We start from the raw sequence: 14,897 nt of genomic DNA on the forward strand, positions 1-14,897 counted from the left end.
TCCTCTTCAAAAATGATTGAAAACAAATTTTCTTCTTTCAGCATATCCCTTTCCCTTCCTTTTACCCCCCTTAAAAAGTCCATGCATAGGACAGTTCACATTTATTTAGTTAGTTTTCTGTTTGGTATGCTATTTGTGTGGTAAGCAGCAGCCAGGTGACTGATTATCTGACCATCAGTAAGTGTGTCCACCTCTAGAAAAACCAACATGTCCTCATATCCAAATGATAATATCAGTCGTTTATTCCAAAATCACCCATCCTGTATGTGGCTTCTCGGGTCACGGCTGTGTGTGCTGTGGCTGTAGCTCAGGAGGTAGAGCAGGTTGCTTACTGATTTGGAAGGTTGGTTTTTCAATCCCTGGCTGCTCCAGTCTGTGTGCCAAAGCATCCTTGGGCAAGATACTAAAGTGCTTGTATAAAGTGCTTTGAGTGCTCAAGTACAGTAGAAAAGGGCTAAATAAAAACCAGTCTATTTAATGTTTAAGCTTTTCCTGTATCATCTAATGCCATTTAGGCCCCACTGACTTTTTGGAAATCTGAGAAAATCCATATTTATTAACGCACTTTCCCGTACAACCGCTAGGGGTCGCCTAATTTTATTTTCAAACCTTGGTATTGATCGTAAAACGTGCCTGTCAGGAGGACAGGCTCATAAAAACAGAATTTTTGCTGATCTTAGAGAAGTTATTGTTGTTGCCCACCAATCTTGGAAGGATTATACAACCATTTCCAAACATCTCCTAGCAAATTCACCCTAAGCTCAGACTGTGCAATACTTTTGTAGAAAACCCAAAAGCTCCATCTCAGACTCTACAAGCTGCAGGTAGCACGTTCAGTGTTAATGTTCATGACACTACATCTAGATAAAGACTGAACAATTATGGCTTGTTTGGAAGGGGCAGCAAACAAGCATACTTTAAAAAAAAAAAAAGAACATGGCAACACAGTTTAAGTTTTCAAAGTTGCATGTGAAGAAACAGGACTTCTGGAACAATCTCCTTTGGACAGGACAATGATCCCCAGAACAGCAGCAAAAAAATCAACGTGTTGCAACGGCCGGCCAAAGTCCAGACCTCAAGCTGATTGAAATGCTGTGCTGGGACCTTAAGAGAGCTGTGTAGAAATGAATGCCTGCAAACCTCAATGAACTGAAGCAACTTAAAGAGGAGCGGGCCAAAATTGCTCCACACTGATGTGAGAGACTGATAAAGGGGTAAATAAAATGATTCAAGTTATTCCTGCTAAAAGTTCTACGTACTTTTACTGTGTACTTTTATTAATACCGGAATATAACTTAATTTCTTCACAAGGTTTTGGCCTCTAGCTTGTTGGGAACAACAACATATTTTTTTAATCTTTATTGTATGTGAGCTTTAATTTCTAAACCAAAACCATCGATACCCCAGCTTAACTATCTCCGTGGTTCGTGAAAGGACAGAAAAATTATAACAATCAATAGTGACAACTGTAATTCAAAATGGAAATCATTTATTACATACACAGAAGAACAGACATGCCCCAAACCCCCAAATTTCCTTTTTAAAAATATTATCAAAAGACCATAAACATATACTTTTGTAATAAATAAGATGAATAATAATTACATTTATACATATACTGTAATGTATGCACATATGGTATTTACATCAGTATTTCACAGAAAAAGGAAAGCACTCTAAGTCCTTGGTAAACTGCATTAACTGACCAAAGTGTCCCTCTTTTGGGTCTGTGTGGAAGTTGAGTGACTGGAATCCAGGCAGCGCTGGAGAAAAGGGGGTAGAGGCAATTCGTCCATTTGATTTAGCCTCTTCTGCCCTAAACACTGATGAATTGACAGTCCACATAAAGCCATGAGGGATGGAGGATCTCCTGAGAACATACCAGAAACAACATATTTTAGCACAACACTGTGTTTTATCTTTATATTTCTTTGAGAGTTAAAAAAAAAAAGACACTCACGTGTGGAACCATTCATGTAGCGTAGTCGAATGCAGGCTCCTCCCCTCACGCTGCTCACTGCTGGAAACAGCTCCACCCCTCGAGGGAGGTCCTTAAAAGCTATGCCAAGGAAGATGCCATCAACAACAAACCCCAGAGTCCCAGCATCAGCATCTAGAACCAGCAGTACATGCTCAGGAATCAGGAGAGGTGTTTGTGCTATCTTTGTGTTTGATGAAGAGGAGGATTGTAACTTAAAATCAGCTGCAGCCTCAGCAGGACTCATTTTCCTCCCTTTTCCTGGGTAAAGCTTCAGAGTTTGCCCACCGTGCCAGAGCTGATTGGTTTTGAGCTCCCAACCCCAGGACTGTGAGTCCGCCCCCACCAACACATTGTACCCCGAGGACTGCAGAGGACAGTCGTGCCTCGAGATCCCCACAACGGCGTGAGTTCCTCTGTGTTCGGGCCTCCACACCACCTCCCAGACATGAAGCCCGCTCTTCACTCCTATTTCTGCCCTCACGCCATCGCTGCTAAGTTCAGCGGGTGAGCGAGTCACTTCCTGTTTGCAGGGGGAGAGCTGGAAGTGAAGCGAGCGGTGGATTGTACTCCAGTGTGAATGACTGTCTCCTGGCGAAACTGGAGGGGAGTTCAACGTAACCGCGAGGCGAGAGGAGGTTGGGACGGCCAGTGGGAGGAAAGCTGATGGAGAGGAGGGAGTGCTGTCAGCTATCCTGCTGCAAAACCAACGTGACAAACTCAGACCCATTAGAGCAAACACCAGGGTCACACCTATGTGTCGTCAGAGGAGATCTGTGGAGGAGAAGAAAACAAGTGTTTAGACAATGAAAAAGGTTAATCCGTTTAACAAGTGTTGGATAATATATTTTACTATGTAAAATACTATGTAAAATATGTAAGATTAAACTAATTACATCCTTACTACTTCAATAGTTTTAGAGAGGGTAAATAGCACCTAGGTGCTGCTAATCAAATGTACTTGATTAAATTATCATGAGCAAGTGTGAGCACCACTATGAAAACAGAAGTTTGGCAAGTTTGCTGGTCCATGGCATTTGGGTGTGTGTTAACACTGTCATGGTGAGGAATAGCATAGAATAGAATGCCTTTATTGTCATTATACAGGATGTACAGTGAGATTGGTTAAGGAGGAAGTTAAGGACCCAAACACAGGCTCAGAAGGCAGGCAGGATTAAAGAGAAAGTGAGCCCATTTATTATGGCTGTTTTATTGTGTTTGCAAAAACACAAAGTGCAAAAGGCAAGGCAAAACTCAATCCACAGGAACATCACAAGCTAAAAAAAACTAAAAAACAAAACAAAAAACAGACACCATGATAAGGACTTACACGAGGGTAAAAAGAGGAAGTGGATGCAGCAGGGTAACGAGGGTAACAAGACAATATTATTATCACTGATGCATTAACACTTAAACACCTTTCTGCTTTGCTAACCCAGGGCTGTTTATTAAATTCTGATGATGTGGTATCCATTTTTAAATCACAATTTATGCATTTTTTACTTTTATTGAAAATGTCAACTTTAAAATTAAAACTATCAGCTGGACAGTGAAGTCCAAAGCAGTTTGACATGGAAATGCCTCACATTTTTTCTTAGGTACAGTCCTTGAGTATAGGACTAAGTGCAGAGGTGTAGTATATTTAGAACTCAAAACATTACTCAGTGAGACTCCATCAAGGGCGGGTCTTTGTTTACTGAAAAAATTCATTCCTGAGATTCAGTAACACAGCTGAGATGATTCCAAAAACTGACCTGACAACAGCGATACACAATTAGTATGTGTGATGGGTTTTGAAACAAGGGCAGAAAATGTACTAGATCATATCTGAGCTACAAATAGATAAAAATTATATGAATTTATCTTTGAACTGTACAGATAACACTGTACATTGTACACAGATAACACTGCTGTTGTGATAATTTTAGTGTTTCCCATCATTAAATTGTGGGATTACTGAAGCTGCATGTACGTTCTTTTATTTTAATATTACAGGCTTTGATTTCATTGAAACTTGTTGGAAATTATTCCGTAATTAGACATTTGATTCTCAAAACTTCAATTTTCATTCTTATTTGTTTTTTTTTCCCCTACAAAATACATTATTTAAATCTTACACAGTGTACAAAGAGGGCGTTTGCTCAGATTTTGTTTTTTGGAAGTAACAAGGATGAAAAACGGCCTGACACATGACTTTATTGTAACTTGTCAGTATTAAATCAAAGGCTTACCAGTTCACCTTTAATTCGGTGTTAAATGCTTGCATACTATATTACATAATTCACTCAAACATACCTTAAGTGTCACAGCATATTTTCTGGTAATGCTGAAACAAATGAGACCGGGTGTAATAAATAAGAAAAAAATGGTTATTTGAAAGCCATAGATAAGCAGAATGCTATAAATAAAAGCAATGGCACCATGAAATGCTGCAGTACACCCCTAAGTGATGCTCTCCCCAAACTACGCCTAATCCCACACCTAACTGTATTTACTGGACACCATGTTGTAAGGTGGAGCAGAACAAAATAAGTTAGAAAAATATGAGAAAAACAGAAAGTCTCCACACAGCAAAACAAACAGTGTAGATAGTGATTTCTATCAGTCTTACCAGCTGGTTTGACTCCTTCCCTTGTCGTTATGAGCAGACTGCTTCCACGCATCCTCCGCCTGTGTCCGTATCTGAGCTTATAAGAGGCTCTTATCAAGCATCTCTTGCGTCTTATCGGCGCTCGGTAACGTAACCGCTCCGGTGTTTTGGTGATGCTTCTTGGCGCGACCTCCGGAACGGGAACAGCACAGTCCATCACTGCATTGACAAGGACGAGAGAGCCATGACGCTGTTTTTTTTTTTTTTCACCCCTCATCACTTTCTTCCTTTTTTTTTTTTTTTTAAATTTATTTATTTATTTTAATTTATCTCTCCACTCAGTTTCTCTCGCTTTTTTTTTATCGCGTCCGGTAGTGGATGTAAACGTAAATGGCGAAGCATAAGAAGAGAATCAGACTCGGGCTTTTAACCAATAAGAAGAGAAAAACGAAATAAAACCCAAAGCGACTCATAATTTTAGACAGCGCAGGCGCATTAGGAGACGTAGGACTGGGTACCGAAGCCCTCTGCGCTGTCTTACAGAGGTGACGTATTAGTGCGCACTTTGGTCAGAAGATTGAGAAAAATAAATAAGCCATAATACAGATACATGCTGGATTCAAAGACAACACGGCTGGCAGTAGTTGAGTAAGAACATAAGATAAGATATTTATTTATCATGGAGCTGTGAAATGTCTTTATAACAGCAATTAAATCAGGCCGGAATAAAAATTTAACAGCTTAAATAAGTTGAATATTATGCAACCCTAGAAAATAATATGACAAACGTATAATATTTCAAAATAAAGCAAAAACAATTTAAAATGGATTAGCAGATGTAATAAAACCAGCAGCAAATATCAGATGATGTGAAGTAGCTAAAAGTGTAAAGTATGGACAGTGCATTAAGTGGTGTAGCATGTGTTGAGCTTTGTGAGTGCAGGGTTTCTGCTTTTTTATATTTTTTTCTGGAACACAATACTAAACATACAGAAGCACGTAGTGTGGAGACAAAGACAGAATGAAAGAAAACAGGAGAAAAATGCATTATTGTACATACTTACATATTTCATTAAATTTAGTGTTTGTTTGTGTGCTCTCTGCATGTGTAAGAACGTGTTGTATGGTTGTGTGGGTGTACATTATGTGGATATGTGGGACTCTATTCACTCCAAAAAGCAAGATTACTGTGAGAATAAACATGCAAACAAGTAAATAGATAAATGTGGGTGCAAGGTTGACGATTGATGGACAGATATGTTGCCCTGAGGTCATTGTGATATTTCATATCACAAGTTGTGATATGAAAGCTGTATGTGTGGCACTCTGTTAGAGTAGGTGTTCTGCAGCCTGTCCAGTAAGTGGTGCAGAGGGTGGTCAGGATTGTCCGTGGTGGATAACAGTGTGTTCAATGACCAGCCAATCACAGAGCCAGCCTTCCTGATCAGTTCATTCACTCTGTTGGTACCATCAGCTCCGACACTGCAGACCACAGTAAAGCACTCTGCACCACAACCACAAGTGACTGAAATCTCCAACATTTTGATTACATTGAAGGATCTCATCTTCCTTAGGAAACAGAGCCTACTCATCCCCTCTGTTGGTCTTCCAGTCCACGCTGATGCCATTTAGGACCATCATTAATAAATGTTTATATTATTGATACTTTTTAATACTTTAGGTTTGACTATATTATTATTATTGTCTAAAAAGCCATAAATAATGAAAAACAGCATAGTTTTAGCATAACGAGTGTTTCTTTTTGTTCATCCATCTCTACAACATTGAAGAGATGTTTACCCTGGTGTATTGCCACAATCAGCCAATGAAAATAAAGAATCAGCTGTGAATCTCCAAAAGCAACCTGGTCCTCCCTGATACCTGTAACTCTAAAACTCTGAGGACCTCTGCAGACCACATTATTACCACAGTAATTCAATTCAAGATTATTTATACAGCACCAAATCACAACAACAGTCGCCTCAAGGGGCTTTATAATGTAAGGTAAAGACCTTACAGTATTGCAGTGAAAAAAAACAATCAAGCAACCCGACTATGAGCAAGCACTTTGTAAGGCTGGGAAGAAAAAACTCAACTGGTTTGGGAGGCTGAGGGGAAAGAGAAAAGGGAAAGAGAGCACACGGGAGACAGGACAATAGAGTAAGGCACAGGGAGGGCAAAACTTTAATGACCCAGTAATGGCCCATAGATTCCTGTTGGGAACACACACACAAAAAAATCCATCCCATCTTTTCTTCATCATTTTTTCTTGCAATGAACAAGGTTAGTCTGATCAGTGTATCTAGCATGTTGAGAGCTAAAGCTGTTTTGCCTTTAAGACACTACTGAGGATTTCTTTAACCCATCATATTTATTTTGACCAACCTCAGTGGCCAAAGTAAAAGCATCTTTTTTGACGACAAAAGGTTCAGCCATTAAAATTATATAAATTATCATAAATAATATGCTGCACATCAGCCTGAGTGTAAAAGTCTGATTTCATTCACGTCCATCTGCCCATCTTCTTCCACTTATCCAGTTCAGGGTTGCAGTGGGGCTGGAGCCCAGCTGTTGTAGGGTGAGAGGTAGGGTGCACCCTGGACAGGTCAAAAGGGCATTTAATCCACATAAAACCTCACGTTTTTCTTTTGCTGTCCTTTGTTTCCATCTTCACGTGCTTTCTCATTATTTCAGTCAGACAGCCAGATTAACTTGTTGGGACCATCATCCGGCCTGTACAGTAAAAACAGAAGTCCAACAGAGTCACAGTTTGTTGATTTTAAGATCACAATAATTTTGTGTTAACGTATTAAAAATGTTAAAGTAAAAACTGCAGCTGCTACAGTAACCATGGCAGTTAGATGTGGGAATTATCACTGTTAGAGTGAAATGTAAATAAACTCAGGTAATTACTCAAGCTGCAGTTATATATTTTGTTAATATTTCAGGTTATATTTGTCATGTTTCTCACCTGTAGTCTTCCTCTTGTAGAAAATCACTCCAACAAGTAGAAAGACCAAACCCAGCAGCAGCCCTGCTGCACCAGTAGCAATCTTATTCTTCTCTGCCTCAGTTGTTGGCACTAAATAACACATTTATTACTGTATCAGATTTATGTACTGTGAATTTATTACATCTTATATAATAACAATATCATAAAGCAGGACGGGGTCCAAGAATGAGCTTTCCTCCTTTCACTCTCTTACCCCAGTCATAAAACTTGGGCTGCATGAGGCTGGCGTGCTCCACCATGCAGCTGATGTTCTCTCCAGGTTTGGGTGTAATCTCCAGATAGGAGTGAATCTGGTAGAGCCAGTTCCCGTTGGGCAGCTCCTCGGTAGACGTCACATCAGACCTCGCCTCCTTTCCGTCCCTCAGCCACGTCAGTTTGATGTGTTTGGGATAAAAGTTGTACGCGCTGCAGATGAGCATGGCTGGATGTTTGCTGTCTGCCACCTCAGCTACCCTCAGCCTGACAGTGGGCTCAACTGGTGGAAAGAAAGAACAGGCAGTCACAACTATTTGGTATAAAATGAAATACCATCATTTAATACATTTATCATACACCAATAACACTGAGTTTCTTTAATAATTTAGATTACAGCCTCACAGATTACAGTGTAAATATTTTGTATGTGTAGCTTTGCACAGAAATGAATAAAATAGATTGTCTTAGTATTATCAACATCATTTAATACATTTATCATACACCAATAACACCGAGTTTACATAATAAATGTAATTAGCAGGTTGCTGTAATCTGAAGCTCACCTGGTCTTGAAAGAATGCCAAATACTGATGGGATGTTGGTTCTGCACTTCTCTTTGTTCTTTTTTTCATGTTCCAAGGAACCTTTGTCTTTGTTGAGTTCATTTGCAACTCTCTTTGTTTTCTCTGTGTAGCCGACATATTTCCCCAACGTGCTGTTATACTGGGCCAGAAGCATCTTATTCAAGTAGACTTGTGCCAGATAAACAACATCATCTTTGGAAGTAAACAGGCAACGAATCAATCCGTGACCAAAGGAAGCAACTGTAACACAAAGCCAACAATTAGCTGACACAGAAAATACAGTTTAGGTTTGCTTGTATTTAATTTCTTCAATAATTTACAAAAGTTTTTTTTTTAAAACATTTTCATCTTATTGTTTGACTGTAACACAAGAAGTTTTTGTATTAAAGTTACTCACCCTGTCTTGAAAATAACAGGAACACGCATGGTAGAAGCAGAAAGCTGTGAATATGCATGATGACAGACTAGAAATCACAAATGGAAATAGCCACCGATCTGATCTTGCAGCATAAGGAAGTGAATCCGCAGACTGAGCAACAATGGTTTTTAAGCCGGTGCAGCTCTGCAGTAGGTGTGGTGCTCTGTGTATGTACGTGTTGTATCCAATGATGTATTTCACCTTAAACTGTTGGATTTGTGCAAACTGGAAAACCTTTGTTAAACACAGACAATACTGGCTCAAGTTGTCATTTTTATGTAATATAAAAATGAGTTTGCTTGCACAGAAGTGCTTGCTCATAGGCGGTTGTTTTGACTGTTGGGGTTTCTCTGTAATTATTGTAGGGTCTTTACCTTACAATAAAAAGAGCCTTGAGGTGACAGTTTGTTGTGATTTGGCGCTATATAAATAAAATTGAATTGAATTAAAAACAGTTAAGAGGTTTATTATTTGCACCTGAAGAAGAGAGAGAAAGGAAAAAGGAAAGTGAAGTAGCTAAAACTGTGCTTAAGATTAAGAAATAATCAAAATTAACTTTATTTCACCATGTCATAATTTATTTAACAGAAAGTGATTTTAACAGCAGTGTATGAAAATCTAAGTACATCCCATGATTCAGTAGCTTGTAGAACCTCCTTTAGCAGCAATAGCCTTCTGTATAGTTGTGGAGGAATTTTGTCCCACTCTCCTTTACAATGTTGCTTCAGTTCTTTGAGGTTTCGGGGTGTTTGTTTAATCACAGCTTGCCACAGTGTTTCATAATCTTTCTCTCTGCACAATGACAGACTTCACATTTTTTGGAAATGGCCTTTTATAACCCTCCCAGATTGAGCAAGCAGCAATTGCTTCTCCAAGATCATTGCTGATGTTTTTTCCTCCTTGGTACTGAGTTAACACACACCTGAATGCGCCAAATCAACAAACTGCCAAAGCTACTGCTTTTATAGAGGTGCTCACACTCACTGATGATCAGGTAATACAGTGCATTTGATTAGCAGCACCTGGCTGCTGTTGACACTCTTTCCTAAGTGTTGAATTATTTAATGAACCATGAGCAAAAAAAAAAATACAACTTCAGGTCTCCAAATTGTTCAGCTGAGTTTTTGTTTTTATTTGTATAGGTTTTGTGTGTAAAATCTGTCTAAGATCAGGAAATTAGTTTCTCTCAAATCCTTTGACAATTAAAAATGTTCCAGTTGCGACTCTCGGCAGGCCCAGAGTCACTGCACAGAAAACATCCGGTCTAAGACTTTGATGGCTTCTCATTATTTCTGTTTCTGCAGAAGAAGAAAATGCAGATATCTGTCATTATTGACAAAATGAAATACAATTCAGTTCAGTTTTATTTATATAGCACTAAATCACAACAAACAGTCACCTCAAGGTGCTTTATATTGTAAGGAAAAGACCCTACACTAATTACAGAGAAAACCCAACTGTCAGAACGACCCCCTTTGAGCAAGCACTTGGCGACTGGAGAATGAAAAACTGCCTTTTAACAGGAAGAAAGCTACAATGTTTTTTATTTTATTTTCAAGACCAAATATATACTTCCAGATTCTTGTGTGTGGTCTCTTCAGTGCTGAGTGCGCCACAGTGGAGCTGTAGGGACAGGGTGAGATGGAGGCAGATGACACGCTGTGGCAACCCATAAAGGGAGCAGCCAAGAAGAAGAAGAAGACTCAGTGTGAGTTGAGAACTGGTGCTAGGTTGAATCTTTATTAAGAAAATACTGAGTGAGTGACACCCCTCTGACACTGGATGGCTATTTTTGGTCCAGCTGACATTGATGGACAGTGGGTAGAAATGATTGACAAAGCAGATCTAGGTTATTTTCAACTCCCAGCTCAACTTTTTCTGCAGGGTAGAGGATGCTCTCATGGAGGTCTGTGGTGGGTTTGAACACAGCTAAGATCCATCACATCTTTTCTGTAATGTTACAACAGAGATAAATGAAGTAAACACGGCAGTAAAAATTCTTTACCTTTCTCCTCTGCTGTATTTTTCTCCTCTCTTCTGAAGTATGCCGCCCTTTCTGAACACAGGTTCTCAAATACCCAATCATAAGATACGTGGGCAGAGTGTATACTGTACAACCTCATGTCTTTCACAATCCAAATACTCATTAGCCTCAATTTCAAACTGTACTTCACTTGTGCCATTGTCAAAGCAGGCCACACGTTAGGTACGTTCATGTGCAACTGAGAAAAAAAAGGCAAAAAAACTAAGAATTACAAATGTATTGCTACAGATTTATGATAATGGAAAGTTACACTATACGCTCAGTAATACTAACAAGGCGTTTCTGTTTAACTCTCAGGCATTTGTGTTTTCTACAGAAACATCAAAAGATATCCACTGAAAGGTGAAGCTTTGAACAAAGGAGTAAGTTAGAAACTCATTCTGACTTTGTGAGAAAGCACAGAAGCCGTTGAGCATCACGCTTCATGTGCGATCTGCAGGTGGGCACCGTCGGAAATTCCCGCACTAGTCCAAACCAAGGGCACACCTTAATCTCTGTCTGGTCAATAAAAAAAACAAAAAACAGGACTGTTGATTGTAACACAGCAGCCTAAACTAATTGTACAAGAAAAGCTATTCTGAATTTGCCAGTAATTTCATAAACAATTCTTTTGCGTGTGCATCCTCATCCAGAAATGTGAGAATTTACATGAGGTCATAAAATTTAATACGCCACGCCCTTTGGTTTTTACCATAATTCTTGCCCATATTTCAATACCTTCCAACTTCCTTAACACGCATGATAATAATGATCTAATAATTATTCAGAAGTCTTAAAAGCAGAAGTGGCTGTGTCATGAATGGGGGTGCTGTTACCACAGCCACAAGGTTCAAGGGTCCCTGTGAAATCCCCTTGTTAACAAAGGAAATTACATTCAGTGCTTCTCAGTTTCAAACATGCTGGAGGCATTTTCATCCTAATAAATTATCACAATTTTTTTAAAATGCATTGTTTACGTTATGTTTCTGGCTTCTTCTTCTCTGCCTTTGCTGGCGTGTTGCTGATTTTGGTATAACAATAGCTTCACTGATGAGTGCCAAACCAAAGGCAGTAGAATGTACATGCAAATTATCTCTTTTGCTTGTTAAGGAAACAAAGCATTAATGCAGCAACTTTACAGCATAATAAAGACATTTGACAAGTCTCTTTTTTTTTAAGTTCACTATAACCATTTTAAAGCAGGAGGGGGAACTTCGGTTTTAAGTTTAACCAACATACATTTTTTTTAATAGAGACTGATAATAAATTAAAGCAAAGCAAAAAAAAAAAAAAAAAAGTGCCTATTTCCCACTTAAATCCTGTAAATTTTGAGTTTTTTTCATCTTTTCATCGCAGAGATATTCAAACTTATTGAGATCTGGAGAATATTTGCAGAAAGAAGTCACTGCCATCAGGGAATGCTGCTGACATTAAACATGTGTGCATGCACTTGGTCTCTATTAAGTAGGTATTACATGAGTAATATCAACATGAAGGCCAACACTCAAGGTTTTCTAGCAGAACCATATAAAGCATTACACTGCCTCTGCAGGCCTGCCTTCTCCCCATAATGCACCCTCACAGCTGCCTTACTGTCCACAGAGTCACAGTGTTAGATATGTGGAGGCCATAGATTCTGTTCAGGTGCTGCTCAGGTGACTGATTTGGCCATTGAACATTTCTTTGCCCTGAGAAACTCTTGGGTTGCTTTTGTAGTTTGTTTTGGGTCATTGTCCATTTGCACTGTGAGGCGCTGTTTGATCAGTTTTGCAGCATTTGGCTGAATCTGAGCAGAGAGTACAGCCCCTGTACACTTTACAATTCATCCAATAGTGACCCGGTTTCACCGGCAGCCATATATGCCCATCCCATAACATTACTTTCACCATGTTTTGCAGATGATGTGGTATGTTTCAGAGCATAAGCTGTTTCTCTTCTTCTCCGTAATTTTCTCTTCCCATCATTGTGGTACAAATTCATCTTGGTTTCATCTGCCCCAAATTTTTTTCCAGCCTGTGCAGGCTCTTTGTCTAACCTGGCCCTCCTGGTTTTGAGTGTTACCAGTGGATTAGAAACTACAGTAGTGCAGCCTAGAAGTAGCAAATGCAGCATTAGTCAGACATAATTCTCACAAACTGTAAGGTTCAAGAACCCAAGTGCAGGACTCTGAGGCAGGCAGAAAGGTGAAGGAATGGGCCTGAGGAATCCAAAAATACACAGCCCATGAAAATAATCTAAAACACAGAGAATAAGGAGGAAATATACATGAAAATGTCCGCAAAGAAATGTATCAAAAATGCACAGGGAGCACAAGAGGAACAGAAACCGATGCTAAAATGAGAACAGGAAATGAATGACTGAAACACTGAATAAAGACATTTTTTTAGGAGGGTGGAACAGAGTAAATGAATAAGTCACTTCAAAAACTCAGATAGCAAAGTGATTCTGGACCGGCTCTGCCCCAGAGTTTTTCTCTATTGTGTAGGCTGTCAGGCCACTGTTTACCTCAGCTGTCAATACCGGGTGAGAAGCTTCCAGTTTCATTTACTCTGAAGGAGACTGTAAAACTTTGTCATAGGAGTCCAGTATCAATCAGTATGAGTCAGTGAAGCTCACTTCTGTTCAATGACAGCAATACTGATGTGAGTTGTTGAGGATATCCTGAACTTTTCTGTCAATATGCGCTGCTGTTTTTGCTACTTTTAGCCGCTGTTAGTTGCTGTCAGCTAGTGTTAGTGAAATGTTCTTTGAAGTTGATGTAACTTTGCTGGACTCTGATGCTTAGTGAATAAACTGTCATACGATGTGAGAATGTAATCAAACTGTTTATCAGAGCGAAAGTGTCATCTTTAGGACACTCAAACTTAACATTAGCTGACATAATCTTAGCTGTTGTTGTTGCTGTTTAGCCGGTTCATTGCCAGCTATTTTGCTGACAATAAGTAATTGTATAATAAGCATGTTTATGCACATTTTTGTGTGTTAGAGCCCTGTCTTCAGTTCAGGAGCTGAGGCTGGAGGTGAGAAGGAAGAGGATGACATTTTATTAAGATGCCGGTGGTGTTTGCTTCTTTGGTGAAGGGGACCTCTTTGGTGCAATGCTTTGTATCTTGAGTCTGAACGTGCAGGCATGAATCTAAATGGCCCTTCACAGCAAATGAGCGCCTACAAGTTCTCTTCTTCTCTGCCTTTTGGCGTCCTATGTATATGGCCAGTCTCTAGCCACATGTGTAAACTGTGATTGGTCGGAAGGGAGGTGTCCTTCCTTGTCATTGTATTCAAATATGGAGGGGGGACATGGTGGCTTCCACAAACCAGCACCTGCTCTTTTTTTTTTTAATACAAACTCACTCTAATACCACTATAAAACCAGGTGCCACCATAAACCATAATGTCCCCACCCCACCCTAAAAAACATCAAAAGAACAAAGCAAGAGATATATTAGAGGTACAAACAGTTCAAACACAAGTGGATAATAATCAGCACTTTACTGGAATTTCAAAGAGAAAGGAAAACAATTACAATCACACATAGCATTAAGATAACAAAATATAAAAATATCATGAGCTTTGCCTTATTTATATGAGGTCAATAAATAGTAGAAATTCAAGGGCACACTGATAAAGCACTTTGACATTAGTCTTTAGACAAGAAAAATGGAACAATAAGCGTACTGGTACTTCACTAACACTAGTTTTTAAAACTGAATTTCATGTCTTCTGTCTGAGGGAACATCCAGTCCCAAGTTATCAGTTAGTCAACTCTACTAACTCATCCAGGAAGTGATACCTTTGTTTAGCTTTCCTACAACACACACCTATGCTAGCAAGTGCAAAAGCACCTGTATAACTGTTTTGATTTAGACTCCTTCACTGAGCAAGACAAAGAAGCCTGCTACACCCAGTGCACGGCCCTTTGTTACCTAAGCACCTCCCGCTACAACATACCCACTATTCCCAGTACTGCCGAATTTCCTAGGGACCTAAGAAATCCCAAAGATGTGCTGTTTATGTATGACAAAGAAAAGCATGAAATCTTTATGTTAACACACCTGGAATGAATGAAGAACAGTTTGATGTTGCAGTTTAATGCTGA

General features: G+C 39.3%; 2 protein-coding genes across 3 annotated transcripts; both read right to left on the minus strand.

Moving 5' to 3' along the window:
* Positions 1-1,555: 1,555 nt before the first annotated feature.
* Positions 1,556-4,815, minus strand: LOC115793926 (SPRY domain-containing SOCS box protein 1). 2 transcript variants are annotated; one of them, XM_030749134.1, is made up of 3 exons: positions 4,274-4,294; positions 1,961-2,752; positions 1,556-1,870 (listed from the first exon to the last, which is right to left on the minus strand). In XM_030749134.1, exons 2-3 carry the CDS (start codon positions 2,706-2,708, stop codon positions 1,698-1,700), a joined length of 921 nt encoding a protein of 306 aa, XP_030604994.1. In that variant the 5' UTR covers positions 2,709-2,752; positions 4,274-4,294; the 3' UTR covers positions 1,556-1,697. The 2 variants fall into 2 exon arrangements, with proteins under 2 accessions (XP_030604994.1, XP_030604993.1); XM_030749133.1 differs by lacking the exon at positions 4,274-4,294 and adding an exon at positions 4,590-4,815 and having other exon boundaries at positions 1,557-1,870.
* Positions 4,816-7,241: 2,426 nt separating this feature from the next.
* LOC115793934 (DLA class II histocompatibility antigen, DR-1 beta chain-like) lies at positions 7,242-8,815 on the minus strand. The gene is made up of 5 exons (XM_030749145.1): positions 8,758-8,815; positions 8,340-8,600; positions 7,775-8,056; positions 7,540-7,650; positions 7,242-7,301 (listed from the first exon to the last, which is right to left on the minus strand). Exons 1-5 carry the CDS (start codon positions 8,813-8,815, stop codon positions 7,276-7,278), a joined length of 738 nt encoding a protein of 245 aa, XP_030605005.1. The 3' UTR covers positions 7,242-7,275.
* Positions 8,816-14,897: the final 6,082 nt, after the last annotated feature.

The sequence above is a fragment of the Archocentrus centrarchus genome, chromosome 16 (genome assembly GCF_007364275.1).
Source record: "Archocentrus centrarchus isolate MPI-CPG fArcCen1 chromosome 16, fArcCen1, whole genome shotgun sequence".
NCBI classification, from domain to species: Eukaryota; Metazoa; Chordata; class Actinopteri; order Cichliformes; family Cichlidae; genus Archocentrus; species Archocentrus centrarchus.

Bases quoted from the DNA above. Each gene is read 5' to 3' on its own strand.
- LOC115793926 (XM_030749134.1), bottom strand. From the start codon at position 2,708: ATGGGTCTGAGTTTGTCACGTTGGTTTTGCAGCAGGATAGCTGACAGC. The intron at 1,871-1,960 runs GTGAGTGTCTTT...GTATGTTCTCAG, and splicing joins CTACATGAATGGTTCCACAC to GAGATCCTCCATCCCTCATG.
- LOC115793934 (XM_030749145.1), bottom strand. From the start codon at position 8,815: ATGCATATTCACAGCTTTCTGCTTCTACCATGCGTGTTCCTGTTATTT. The intron at 8,601-8,757 runs GTGAGTAACTTT...TTTGTGTTACAG, and splicing joins CCTGTTATTTTCAAGACAGG to TTGCTTCCTTTGGTCACGGA. The intron at 8,057-8,339 runs GTGAGCTTCAGA...TCTTTCCACCAG, and splicing joins TGGCATTCTTTCAAGACCAG to TTGAGCCCACTGTCAGGCTG.